Source organism: Vanellus vanellus (assembly GCF_965231255.1).
Source record: "Vanellus vanellus genome assembly, chromosome: 3".
In the NCBI taxonomy this organism is placed as follows: domain Eukaryota; kingdom Metazoa; phylum Chordata; class Aves; order Charadriiformes; family Charadriidae; genus Vanellus; species Vanellus vanellus.
This window is the reverse complement of record NC_138907.1, coordinates 52,952,850-52,968,342: the sequence shown is the minus strand read 5'-3', so window position 1 is coordinate 52,968,342 and position 15,493 is coordinate 52,952,850. Positions and strand designations below refer to the sequence as shown.

Here is a 15,493-nt window from a genome sequence, read left to right as displayed (position 1 = left end):
AACGCATTTAAGTTTATTAAATGAATTTTTATGCAAATAAATTCCTTTGGAGAAAGAAGGAATTAGATTTCTCCACAGAAGATCTAAGAAAGTTAGAACCCTACTGGTTGCTCTTAGAGAAGAAAATAAAGAACAGACTCTGTGAGACTGGCTTCAGAAATTGCCTTGTCTTCAGAGTCAAACTTTAACAACATCCAAAAAATGAGAGGGAGGAAGAAAGTTCTATGGATGATCGTGTGCTGCTAAGAAAAAAAAACAACCAAACAATAGTATTTCTAGATAATAAATTCCATTAAAGTTTCATCAATTGCTTTTGAAAGATCACAAGACTGTAATGCACTGAGAGCTTCGCACACTCAGTTGTTTATAACTATCAATAGAAAATGTGTGAACTGTTTTCCTTACACTGATGTCAATTCAGTACAGTGACAGTTTATTCTACACCATGGTTTACAGAGAAATAAAACAATAAATGTGCCCATTTATTAGACATATAAAAATGGAAATGTTTCTTGAACATACTTCTCAACCCCTCCTTGTTCTCCCTTATGAAATTTTGTACCCATATGCCCCTGAAATTGATACAATTCAAAAATATGATTCCAGAATTTGGGATTAGTACATTGCCCTAGACATCTATTGAATAAACAATATGTGTACACGTGTCCTCAAATTCCATACGCATTGCTATTTTCCTATAATGCTTAGTTTAATTAGGTGTTTATGGAATCTTTTAGCCTGGAGAAGAGGAGGCTGAGGGGAGACCTTATCACCCTCTACAACTACCTGAAAGGAGGTTTTAGAGAGATGGGAGCTGACCTCTTCTCCCTGGCGACAAGTGATAGGACAAGAGGAAACGGGTTCAAGTTATGTCAGGGCAGGTTTAGATTGGATATTAGGAAGCATTTTTTCACTGAAAGGGTTATTAAACATTGGAATAGGCTGCCCAGAGAGGTGGTGGATTTACCATCCCTGGAGGTGTTTAAGAAAAGGGTAGATGCTTAGGGACATGGTTTAGAAGTGGTGGTGTTTTTATCAGGGTAGGTTAACGGTTGGACTTGATGATCTTAAAGGTCCCTTCCAACCTCACTAATTCTATGATTCTATGATTCTATGATAACAATCCCTATTGAGCTGTTACACTGAGGAATGGAATGACTATTAAAGACATTACCTAGGAAAATAGTTACTGTTCCATATTAGATCATTAAGTGACTCTATGAATTGTCAAACAACACTTAATAAAGTTCCCTGCATATTATGACAGGTTCTCTGTCTTATGAATAGTCCTTCAAGTGTTTGATTTCAGAAATTACATCCTGGCACTTCTGCCTGATACAGCTATTTCCAATTTTTGCTAAGTTTCTGCAAACCAAAATTATTCTGCCAAGTGCATATTTAGGTTTTTGCTGTTGGGCTGCTGTATTCTTTCTCTAGTATTTTCACTCTAGTATTTCACTCTTTCTCTGTGCTGCAAATGCCAGACACATCTTCCACAAGCTCTTTTTTTTTTCCTTTCATTTTTTGCTGAATTACAATAATAAGAGTTTGACAATACTGCTATGCCAATGATCTTGCTATGTTTTTATGACTTAAAAATAACCTAGAAGAAAATGGACCACAGTGGAAAGCAAATGTTCATGTTACTTTTTTCTCTGTAGAGTTTTATAAAGCTAAATATACAGAATATTTATTTCTCTGTGTATCTAAAGCTACAGTTACATTCATTCTTGTAGATTTTATCCGAGACAGAGAAGGCTAAAGGGTTTATTCAATTATCAATGCAAATGCTAAAAAATTACTCACTCTTTATGATTTTCCGGCAGGAATAGATTTAATAGCTCTCTTTCTTCCATGTTAAACAATTGTCTTACAAAGTCATCTTCCAAAAATTAGGCTTTAATGGTCTTAGTATTCATCATTTTTCAATGCCCTATACAGGAATGTTTAGGAATTTACTTATTTTTATTTCACTTCTGCTTCATTAACAGTTTACACTCCCTACAACTTTTTCACTTCACTGAGTTGTCTGTATCTTCTCAGTTACTTTTGTCCTAGCGGAATGCACTTCTTTGCTAATCAACACTTGATGACACTGGACTAAAATCTTATGAAAACTAAACTCAATTAAATAGATACTTATTAGTAGCAACTAAAATAATTTCCATTCTACATATGTTCTTTTTCTCTAGGACACAGAAAATAAAACAAAAAGGAGAATTGGATAAAACTGAAATTGGGAAAATAAAATCGAGATGTACTGTATCTCATATGAAGTTAGAAATCCACGTTACAGAAATCAGCTCACAATAGAAATAAAATTCAATTGTGATTGTTTCAAATACTTCTAGCAGTGGCTGTTTCAAAACCACTTATAGGTATCAGAAGTCATATATACATATGTGTACAAACATATGCTTAAGTGTAAAAAATCAGCAGTGAGTCAAGACATTTCCTTCCATGACTCCTTCCTAGCTTTGATAAGTTCTTTCAGTTAAGAAGAAAATGAATATAATTTTCTGCCTTCACTACTTCTGCTGATGTTAAGTTAACCGGGACAGAGTAGTTGGACAGTGGCTGAGAAGAGGTCACGGCTGGGAAAGTTAGAAAGCTGTAACAGTAAGTACACTCCTCATTTGAAACCATGGACTGTATCTCAGGGATGCGTTAGATTTCAAATCTGCCCCGATACAGCAGGAACAATAAATAGCTGTGAGCAAAACGGTAAGCAGAGGAATATTTTTCACAAAATCAGCTTATTGGAGAAATAAATGAATATATGTAAGTTTAACAGACATGTTACATTTTACTCATCTATGCTATTGATCCATATGTGTACATATACATTTTTGTATACATATACACAATGAAAATACAATGCTTCACCTGAACTACAGTTGAAAACAATTTCCACACACTAAAGACGCTATTTTTCTATACTTAACTTTGTTTCCAAAGAACATTTATCTGTTTCCCATCTTCCATCAATGATTCATTAATGACACACTGAATGTTAGTTATTAAATGTCAATTCATTAAAAACATTAAAGCAGTGACATTTTTTTTAAAAGGGCAGACTTCTCATTGTTGCTCTTGATTTTGTAAAATTGACATATTCACATTCAGTAACTTATTGTTGCATATTTTTGACATATTATAAAAGAAAGTCAGGGACCATAAAAGGCAATGCTCCAACAGCTCTCAGTTTACTGAAGTGGGAGATTAGCCAAATGATCAGCTGCTTAGCAGACAGCAACAGCTGAAGTTACTCCACAAAACCTTCCCATAATACTTCAGTTGAGACCTGAAAGGAACACCTCTCTGCAATTTGTTCACCTTGTTCCTTCAGACCTGAGGTCTCTGCTGAGATTATTAGGTTTGCTAATTAGCATCACCTGTGATGGGGAGTTTTTGAAATATGGATATCTGTCCAAAGACAACTAGATTGTGACCTCCAATAACACTTCTTATAGGTCACTACACTGCTTTCAGACGGTGATAATATTCAGCTATGACTAACCTTGCCTGGAACAAAACCAACCACAGATCAAAATTCTTTGTCTTCCGTGTTAAGGAATTAATTTTAAAGAAAGAAAAGAAAGTCACAAACACCTGAACCTGCAAACATCTATGATAGAAAAGGCATACAGTGGGTTTGCAAGTTTCAAAAATGTCGCTTTGAATAACATTTCACAAACATCTGCTCCTCTGCTTTTCTTAGACACTGCAAATGAATTCTAACTTTTAAATCTAATCTTACAGCACTTGCACAAAACGTATATTCATTAGCTAACATTTTTCATTGATTGCTCATATGCAAGTAGTCATACTCTTAGGTTTCCTCAAAATATTCTGGAAGTGAGGTCCACCGAATTTTGCACGTGGTAGTACTTGGACACCTGACGCTTTTCAGTTTTAAAACTATAAATTCATCCAAATACGTGTAAACTATTAAGTGAAACATGCATTGAAATACATAAGCGAAGAAATCTGCAAAACCAGCTGAATTAATCATGCAGTAAATAAGAATGGCAGAGAAGATACGACATCTAATATAGAGTCTACCAATAATATTTTGCAATCTGCAGGCTTCACGTGAAACTTCAAACGAAAAATTCAATTGATGATATGTATTGCATCCCACATGAAGCTGGAAATGCATGTTACTAAAGTAAATTCAAATTAGAAACAAAATTCACTTGTGACTACCTTAAAAATTCTTAGCAGTGGCTGTTTCAAAAAAGTGTAAACGTACCACAAGTCATATATATTTATATTCTCAAATATATAGATAAGTGTAAAAAAGATCAGCAGGTAATCAGGACATTCCCTTCCATTTGTCCTTCCTGTCAACTGTACACTAACTCATATGCCAAGGAGACAAAGGATCAAGGTAAAAAAACTTCTGCACCATAAAGAAAGGAAAGTAGGCAGGTCTTGTTCTCTCAGATGGGAAGAAAAGAAGTTCATGCTTTATGTTTAGCAAAGGAGATGAGTCAGGTTGCATAAAATCCTCCTCTCTTGTCCCCTGCCAGCAAAGGACATATAAAATATGACAGTACAATAGCTTCGCCAATCTATTCTTTTCTTCACAAATCTGTAGAAGTTGGAAGCTGTCTCACTGAGATGCAGTTGCACTGCAGATCTTAACAGATTCAGTGATGTTGTGGTGCCCAACGTGGCGTCGGACCAGGGCTCTCACAGATTGCACATCACCACGAGACTTGCTGTTCAAGGCCCAGGATAGTGTTCCAGGGTCATGAAGTATAAGCGAGAGCCTCTCTGCATACCTCTCCTTGGCATAAACTACAACTAATCAGGTCTTATCGCTCTCAGAGTGAACAGTTTCTGCACAATATGCTGTTAATTTCAGAAAGTTTAGTTAGTTAGAAGAGGCTTAGCTGCGAAGTAAAATTACAAAACAGAAAATAGATTCCGTTTTACCTCAAACCAGGACATTAGGCAAAACAGTAAGATTTGCAACGCTGTACTGTCATTGTCATAGGGGGCTGCTGCGTACTAGTGGTTACAGTTCATTGGAAAGGTTAAGGCAACTGAATTTCACACACAAGGCACATCTTTCAAAAGCCCATGGTACAAGTGTTTGAGTTTAAAACTCGCAGTGTGCACCACTAATGAAATGAAGGTCACTTACTGGCATTATAAGACTTTGTTAATGTTTCAAAACACCAACAGAAGTGCCAACAAAATGTTTTCTCTGCACGGTTTTGCTTGTATCAGAACTCAAATATTACAGCTGTAAAAATCAGTATTCTACAGGCTTTCTTATTGGGGAAAAGAAAAAAGCTCTAAACCAATTAGTAACAGTTCTTAGTTTGATATTTGATTAACTTCTTACTTTAAATAAGTGATTCTTAAGAAATCCCATTAATTTCAGGAGCATTAGGAGAGAAAGCAGTAGACATTGTCCCTGATGGTCATAGTACTTAGACAAAGTCGATTTAATTCTTAACATAATCTCTTCCCACTCCTCTTTGAACTACTCAAGGTATATAAAGACAACAATGTAACAGGCAGAGATTTGGAGCAGAAACCACATTATCAACACAGGTCACAGAGAGGGAAAATATACTTCAAAAAAGATGAGCTAAATATAGATTTAATAACTTGCTTGGATTATAATGGCCCAAGGGGTAATTTTAGGATCCTATACCCCAGAAGTGAAGAGAAATAGCAATTATAAGTCTAGAATAAGGTGGTTTTTACTCTTCTGAAAAACATCACATGGGCAATGTCTTTTAATGGACACAGTCTGCATTTTGATCTTGGAAGGGAGCAGAAGGTCCCTGGTAAAACTCTCTTCAAATAACAGCAAAATTGATCTGAATCGAATTTGTAGGACAGCTTCTTCACTTTGAAAATGTTTACAGTTTAGATATGGATCCTTATCAGAAGCTGAATTTTGTGAATAGTCCCTTCAGCTCCGATATTTGATTCAAACCATGAAACTAAAGATTCTGGAATTATTTGTATTTTAAAGGTTTTGAATACCACGGCAGACCTGCTACCTCATAAACTTTTTGTCATATTCGCTGCTATATTCCTCCTCTGACATTCTTTCCCTCTTTTTTTTTTTTTTTTATCCAGATGGCATTAATACCAGCCATTTACAAAAAGAAAGGTAAGGCAAATAATTTGAGATGTTTCTAAACAATCTTTTAAACTGCAATAGAAGAAATATTTTACCTCAAAGCGATATATGTTAATGTACAATATGGGACAGCATGTAGTGGTCAATAAGGAACTTGGCACACCTTCTATATCAACAATAATGCCATAAAGATCAAACCCCAAAATATTACATTACAAAAACTCTAATCCCCATAATAACCCGGGGGTGTCGGTCTTCCCTTGGCAGGTAAAATCCACAGATAAAATCCACAACTAAAAATCATTCACACATATATTTATTGAGAAGCAAATTATTCTATCCCTCATCAATTTGGTAATACTACCCCACAAAATTGAAGCTCACGAGTCTCAATCCTGACTCTACAGTAACTGAAATGAGTGAGTAGGAGTGATAGGGGGATGGCACAGACTTCTGCTGGAGGGAAAAAAATTGTAAATTATACTTTTTCTTTAGAAAAAAAAAAAAAAAGACTGAAAAAAAAGATGGCTGATTAAGAGCTAGTGAGAGCTTAGGGGGCTCAAAGTAGTCCCACCAGAACCAGATTAATAGTTATCCCTAACAACATGCAGAGTCATTCATTCTTTATTGACTGAAGAAGAGAGCTGTCTACTGAATTTCTAACAGGACTTCCTCTAGTACATTCCTTTTGAGTTTTTCCCTCCAAGTACTGACCTTCTCCACTACGCTCCTGCCCATAGAGTCTAATGTGATCACAGTCTGAAGTGATTTGGCTGAAAAGAATTATGACAGAGATCTTACATCAGTTACCCTTGAAGAACATCTTGCATATGCACTTCTAACTCTCACCATTAACAAAACGAAACTCTCACTTCAACTGTAGTATTAGGAAGTCCAAACAGCAGAAAAACATATTACAAGATCCTGTTGTCTGAACAAAACAAAACATTTTTTTTTGTCCAAGATTATGAACTGGGGATTTATTTGATTAAAAAAGGTCTGATAATACACCAGCAAACACTTCTGTTTCTGGATAATTCTTTCTACCTATTAAGTGACAGCAAGCCCTATATATCTTTTATACTTACCCATAACTGTTGGAAGCTAAAAATAATGGTGCCTTTAGGAATTGTACCCTACCTAGTTTGTGAAAGATGACGTGAGCCACTTTTTTTCTGCACATTTTATTTTTACACTGCTTAACACTGCTGTTATTCCTGAGCCTGATTTATGGGTTCCCTGGGGTACTCCTAACCCCTTTTGATGTTATTTCTACTGGAAACAGTTGACAAAAGCAGATCTCCCCTTGAGGATTGCACAGTTTTAGAATTTGTTTCAACTTTCAACCGTTTGCTCAACCTATTAAGAGCTTCTTCAAAGACATAAAATAGCAACCCATCACCTTGAATGCTACAGAAAAAAAAAAAAAATGCATAAAGGCTGCCAATTCACGCTAACTCTGCTGCAGATAAGCAGAATACATTGGAAGGCATTACACTACATGGAATACTGCCTATGGATTTAGCATAACCCTACAAGGGTATTTGGCTCTGAAGTATTTCATTCTGTTGGTCAGAGACGCATGAAAATATTCATATAAAATATAAACCCAAGGCAAACAGGAAGTGTGCCTACTGTAAACTTGAGAATAAAAATTGTCAATAGGCTTAAGCATTACTCCCACTTTGTATTTTTTCTATATACCACAGAGTACAGTACTGCTTTAAATACAATTTTTATGAGCTCTGCAAACCTTGCTAAAACCATTCATATGCCATGCCAAGACTCTTGGAGCCTAACTGCTCTGCCTGTGGTGGACTAACTGTCCATGATAAATGGACAAAAACAACTACAGAAATGGTATATCTTGCTGCAAACAATAATATTTAAGAAAGACATAAATAGTGCCTAGTTGTCATCTTTTCCTTTTTAATTTTTTTCAGCAAAAATAAAAATGTATTTTGAACAGACTATTTTTTTTACTGTAGAGAAGCTAATACAAAGTAACAGTTAATGTACAAAATACAGTTATTCCTCTGCCACCTGAATGCTATAGAATGATGAAAGTTTCAGAAAATACTACAAACTGCAGATTGCTTTAGTTGCTACTTTTCAACTGTATAGGAGTATTAGAGAGTAATCGCCAGCACAAATACATATAGTCACCTAAATGTTTAACTAAAGTAAAAAGGTTACGGGTATTTGTGTAATTTCTTTGAGTTATATATAAATATTCCAAGAACACTAGGTTGGAGAAAAGAATTAGAAACTCAAAAGACTGAGCAGATGTTTCACAAGTAGCCCAAGAATTTACCATTACCTTTGTGCAACACCGATAATTAATTTTATTGTCTGATTTTTAGCTTTTTGCAAAATGGGCTTACCTTTGACCATCCTTGCAACTGGAAAAAAAGAAAATCAGGAATAGAAACTAAAATAATTTTTTCCCACAGCTTTAATTTGAAAATTATTTAATTCACTCAAAGATATATGTGAAATTATATTTTAACAACTCACAAGATTGGCCATATAAAAAAATGAAGCAGAGTAAGGTCTTCTTGGTACCATCTACAAATGTTTAATATGACACAAAAGTGCATAATAGACTTTTATGGCTTTAAAAATCCAGCTTCTGAAAGATAATCAGCATTTAATGTATGGATACATTCTCAAAACTTTAGAGTTATCACAGAAATGTGTAACAATATTTTAACATGATGAGAGAGGAGAATTTTCTTCCATTTTAGTTCCTCTAACATTGCCTAGAGAAGGGGCTTTTAGACAAGTTTTTCTTCTTTATTTTTTCTTTTTTCTTTCTTTTTTTTTTTTTTTTTTTTTAATAGAGAGGAGAGCCTAACAAAACCCCAGTAAGTTTTCAGGAACAGACAACTTCTCCTGCGGTCTAGAAATACTTAAGAGTTTTTGACAACCCAGTGGACACAGGTCCTGGAGGTAGGTACTGTTTATCCCATAAAGCTCAGTTGTTAGTTCAGCCGTTTTACCCCTTCATTGTACTTCATGGTGTTTGGTGGCCTCTTTTGATGCTTCCTGAGCCCTACACAGGGAATACTAGGACATGAATAACCCTTTTCCATGCAGTCCTACTGCTAGGATAAAACGTATCCTCTCATTGCAGATCTAGTTTCAGCAGTGAACCTTTGGGTTTCAGCTTCAAGATTATCCCAAGCTGGCTGTGCCAGAGAGCTAGGCTATCTATCACAGTACTGTGTAGGATATCTGTTAGTCATTGCCATTTGGCTTGGGATCAAGGACCAGCCGTTGGCCCTTAAACCGGCCATTTAGCAGTACGGACTCATACTAGGGCTCTGCACTGCAGCAAGGCAAATCATTCTTCTTGCCCTGTGAATTGTTAGAAGGGGCAGGAGAACTAGCCACTTCTGAGTAGTTTAGTCTGCACCCTTGCTGCAACATGCTGAGGTACCAATTTGACATTTGACAGAGACTAATATTTGGCCTTTAACCTCTACCTAGGAGCCAGTTGTGTAAATACACCACAGAGGATGCTGCCAAAATCGGCTCTTTCCAGAAGACACACCATGTGAATCACTACACAGTTCAAGTGTCCTTTGCAACTTCTCTCCTTTGACCAACAACTACCATTTCACAATTCTTTTTGGTATGTATTTTCATGTAAGGAACAGTGCTACCTGCACGGAGGCAGAGTCAAGGTACAATAATTTCATGTTAGTTAACCATGAAAGAGAGGAGGAACTGAAATAATATATATAATAATATAATTTCCTCTTGTGCAGTTCCTCAGGACAGTACAAAAGACCTGCTCATGGGTGGGAGGAGATTAGGAGGTGTGCAGAAGAACAGAAGTCACTTCTTGTGAAGTATACAATAAGACAGAAGACAAAACATCATCTTCATCATTTCACTGTGCCACCTGAGGAATGAGAAAGGAAACCTACACCTATAGCTCTAGGAACTATGAGAAGTCAAATTCTGGCTGCATAAGTGCATTAGTGCATTTACAACCTTAAAAACTGCAAGAAGGCTGCTGAATTAATCTCCTGCTCAACTCTTTGGATAACTGATTTCACTGCATCCTGCCAAACAATTAATTCCATGGCCAACAAGATGTCCTGGGTCAGAAGAGTATTCTCCTGACTTTTTCTGAGATTCAAGAGGATACATGTGGTCAGGAGGCTGGCTTTATAATATCTGCCATCTAACCCTCTTCTCATGCCACAAGCTTCAGAGATCTTTCTATGATCAAATAAAATCTGTCAGCCATTCAGAAAAATAAATTGAACTTTCATTATGTAAAAAGTACCTCTATGCTCCACAACAGAAGACAAACCTATATACGAACAACCGAATCTGCTATGCAAAATAAAGAGAAGACTGAAAGACTTACTATGTGTATGAGTAACTTCAAAGAACCTGTTGTCCCCACATGGACAGATAATTAGGAATTGCTAGTGCCTTGTCAGACGCGCAGACACCCGAATCCTACCCTGTTGCTTAGGGTGCTCTGTCAAAACTCCCACAAACTTTTAGAAATAAAATACTCTAAGATCACCTGATGGCATCTCAGAAGGGGTCCTGTAACCTAGAAAGAATCTGAACAGCATAAGGCCAACAGGAAGACGTGTCTTCCTTCCCTGTTTAGTGTATAAATCCAATAAGCTTATTCATAAATAAATATGCCCAGATTGTGTGCTGAACTAAAAGTCTACTGAAACGTAGGTCTCCCATAGTTATTTGATGCCTTAATTGAAATTACTGAGAATTGATATGCTTTTGTGACATGTCAATAAATAGTCCCACTAAACGTTACTAGTAAATTTTAGGAAGCCAATAGTCCTGGGAACAGCAAGCAAATCCAGAAAATTAAGTCTTACCTCTTTCTTTCCTTTGGGATTTTGTCACAAAACAGAGGAAAAAATTACAACTTCATGAATATGGGTTAGTAGGTCTGTACTGAATATACCAACTCAGGAAAATGTCAACATATCCATTTCAAATTTGACTGAAATAATTATACCTAGTTCTCAAGGCTAAGTAAGCATATTTATTGCTGATGCTCTTCCCTCTTGCTCTTGGGAAAAGGAGAAAGCTGGGCTCAGAATGGAAACTTCATATCATCCTTAATTACAGAGAGGTTAATACTGTTGCTTATCCACTGTCGGGGAAAAGTTATCGAAGTAATTCAACATGTCTGCCTGCAAGGTAGTCTCTGAAAGAGACACATGACAATGATGTGTATATGGGAAGTGATGGACACCATACTATTCTCTTCAGCACACAATTATCTTTTAATTTCTAACAGACTCATTTTCTTCAGCCAAATACTGTCAGCAACCAATCAGCTGCTATCAATGCAGTAGCACGCAAGAACAACATAATATAATTATACTAGGTCTGGGACAGAATCGGAACAACAATCTATTATTTTCAATAGGAAGTTTACTTCCAGGAATCCAGCTTTTCTTCCCCCAAAAGATATCTCCTAACAGTTTCATTCACGCTTCCTGCTAGCTTATAAGATTTTTCTAAATTCTTTCTTCTATTGCAAAACTCAGACCAATCAATAACAATACTTACAGTGTACAACATGGTGCTATTAGTTTTAAGGTTCCACCTCAAAATATCTCCTAATCAGCTGATAAAGGTGTTTCAGGTAATTCTTCACAACAATGGTAGATTTCTTTCTCAGGCAATTGTTTTTTAATCCATGCATTTTCAAGTAATGGTATTCTTGAATGCATGTGCCCAAATACCATACGGTAAGATGGATTACAGTATTTAAAAATGCAATAAACAAGAACATGAGAACAGATGCATCCTAAGAAATTTCTCTTTGATTTATAAAACAAAAACCAAAAAGTTCCTTTCTGCAGGAACAGTTTATCCCCCTCAAAGTCGTGCTTTCATTCACTGGCTCTTAAATACAGATTAATAGCAAAGAGCTACACACTTACACCACTATCTTGAGCACTTGAGGTTGCAGTTAGGACTTAAACGGTCCGATTTCCACTTGCAACTCGACCAAGGTACAAAAATATAAATTTCAAGCATACTAGCAAAACAAAGAACACATCTGAAAATATGGTCCGCTTTCCACCATAATAGCAGGGGAAAAAAACGTTTAGAAAGGAAAACCAGCAGAGGAGAAAAAAAGCTCTTTGAAAGTGATAAGTACTCTGAAGCACTGAGACTGTGCATCTCTGACACTTTTTGTTGTACTTACCTAATATCTGTGCATGTTATACATGTGATAGAGCGACTGTTTGCAGTAACAAGGTTCAAAGCCACAGATGTTTCACTGTCAGCGGTTGGGTGTGCTCCACATTTAAAGTAAAACTCCTGAAATATTGAAGGAGAGATAAAGAGAAGATTACATACCTGCTGCTCATGTCCTCCCTTTATCTTAGGCTAACTGACGTTTTAGACAACAGACAAATCACCACTGCCAACAGAAAAGGAGGACAGTCATTAGGAAAGGTTTACAAGGAAACCCTTCTGCAAAAATAGCAGTTTAGGCGTGTTATTTTGTTCAGTGGCTTCCCTAGCGAAGAAGACATCTACTTGTGTACTAATTTGATATCAGTGTGATAGATTCTGTGGTTTTCTGGACTTATAGAAAAAAAAAATACTTCCTCTAAGTATAGTCATCAAGGGCAGAATAATAAGCATTGTCACTATGCATTAATATTTCCACATACTTTCGTGTTACAGATGTTACCTTTTTCTGAACTCTAAACCACAGTATTTTAGCTCCAAATTGGGAAAGTCGGGCCTTGTTTTTGTGATTTTGAAAATCTATACCACACAATTTTACCATCATATTAAAGAGAAACTCTGGCTCTCTTAGGATACATATTACACTTGCAATTATGTATTATATTGTGTTTGAATTAAGTTGCTTTAGTCTATACGGCTCTATAAAGCCTCTTATACAGCTTTTATTAGCATAATACATTTTACACAACTGTGCGCTTTCCTCTTTTTCCCATTGCAGCTGAGGGAAAGCCATACTAATCATGCTGTGCTTTGATAAGTTTTCATTGTAAGAGATTGTTTTAAATGTCCAAACCACTCTACGCATATGTAAATAAAAGCAGTCTGAAGACATGTGCTTTGCAATAGGAGCCACAGATGACAGTTTGCAATTTCTTTGTTCCCATGAGACCTTTTCTCCAGTATCAAATTATGGAGGTTTGTAATGAAAACATTAAGACTGGTATAAATGAAGTGGGAATGGGAAGGTAAGAGTGTAAAAGCATCAGAAGAAATGACAAGAAGGTGGCATAAAAGAATGACAGATGTTGATGGCATATAAAGACTGGTGACTCTCAAGACACACAGACTGGGCAAAAACTATCCTAGCACCCCCCCTGCCCAAATGGGGGCGGGGGGGGGGGGCGGGCAGTAAACTGCAAGTAAACTGCAGCTAGAGATAAAGACACAGAGACAGAGAACAAAGCAGCAGCATTTCCCAATGTCTCACAGAGGTGGGATCAGGACGAAGGGAAAAAAAAAAGTACGGTCACTGTTAACATTTTTAGGGTGCAAAAGTCACATCCAAACCGCAGCATTAAGGACAACCCAAAAGCTGTGAAAAAAACTTACTAGGCAGCCTTTCCTATTGTCACCCCAAGTTCCCAGCTAGACACGTATTTTAGTGCTTGTTAACATATGAATACAAGAGAACGAATGTGGCTGAATGAAATCAGTTTTGTTTAATACCAAATGACCTTCCCCCTTTACAGCCTTGCACTGGGATTTACTACAATACTGTACTAAAATCAGTCCAGAAGAAGCCCTTACTTTCTCACTGCTTCCAGCCTTGCAGAAGGGACCTCTTCATCTGTGAAACAGCTGTCAATTACTGTGTTTTCTCAGTGGTGATCATTTAGATATATTGCGTATTTCTACATGAGACAAATACAGTACCATGCAGTACTACTTCCAAGGTGGAATCTGGTGACTGGGATATGAGAAGTATTAATACAATCTTCCTCTCATCTTAGTCAATCCTGCTTCTCGGAGAAGCACTGATATATGCAATAGATTCAACACAAATGAAATATTCAAACTCAACTATAAGATAAGGACTCACTGTCTGAAGCATGTGTTAGTAGCAGTTTATTGAGAGAACTAAGGGCTAAGAGGATATTTTAAGGGCAAGCCTGTTTTTATAATGAAGCAATTGCTCACAGAACTTTTGAAGTAGCGGCCTATACATATTTACGTAGAGCTAACTTTTTAAAATAACTAAATCATCTTTCTGTCTTCTTCCATAACATCAGGAAGTAGTCCCAAGCAAGAAAATATGCTTAAAGTCATCCTCAGACAATACTTCAGACTGTCCATGTTTTTTTTCTCTTGTTCAAGACCCAGTTACACACATAGCTTTTAAATATCAGCTCAGCTTGAAGCACTTCAGCAGGCGAGAATGAGTCAATGGAACTACACATTCATCTGGAGTACATGAAAACCTTACACAATCTGTAAGTTTAATTTATTTTCAACCTTTAAAAATGTGTCCATTACTCTTTGTATTATTTGCTAATGAGTATTGGGGCTTGGGTTTTCTTTGCTCTTTAATTTGATTTTACTTCTGTTTGAATTAAATGGTAAGAAGGATTTATTTCAATGCAGAAGTCTTGAAAATATCTCCTTCCTTCAGTACATTCTCTGCACAGAACTAAGAGAATATTGACAACTCACTATTCCAGAACAGATAAACTATGGCCTAGGAAACATATAAAAAAACCCCAATTTTTGATAAAATTACTTTCCCACTGTAATATAACATTCTTTGGGTCACAAGCAAACAGAAAAAGAGTAGTAAAGGAAATAAGCCCTAAAATGCTTGAAATAGCTTTAGACTTTTTTTTTTCTAAAGAGCGTCTGTTTGATGATTCTAATTGCTTTTGATAATACCTCACAATGGTTATAAGTTTCTCATCGTGAAAGCTGTTTAATGAAAATGGAAGGGAAATAAAGCGATACAGTCCTTATTTCACACTCTAAGATGTACGGAAGATTGCCTACAAGTCGGGGAAGGGGGAAGAGAAAGAAAAAAAAAAAAGTTGAGTACTGTGCTACATTCCCAAAATACTTTCTCTGTAGCGTTAGGAAAATTACTTCTCTATACTTCTGTTTATCAGCCCAAAAACTGCTTTAAGAAAATTCCCCACTAATTAAATTTACAATGAGCTTTGCTGTTGCTGAATGGAGAACATTATGGAACGTGAAAATATTATTTGAAATAACAAAAGAAAATAATGCTACTCTCCAAAATTCTTCAGTGAAAGACTCCCTGTTTCGAGTAAACTACAATTAAAGAAATAGCAAACCTTAATATTAAATGCAAACAGAAAGGAGAGATGGTTAAAATTATAG

General features: G+C 36.3%; 1 protein-coding gene across 1 annotated transcript in view; it reads right to left on the bottom strand.

The window, feature by feature from the left end:
* PRKN (parkin RBR E3 ubiquitin protein ligase) overlaps nt 1-15,493 on the bottom strand; it is a gene marked incomplete at its 5' end in the record, with an annotated part of 803,812 nt that overhangs the window by 375,001 nt on the left and 413,318 nt on the right. The window contains 1 exon segment of the mRNA XM_082480710.1: nt 12,333-12,448. Coding sequence (XP_082336836.1) covers nt 12,333-12,448 — 116 coding nt within the window.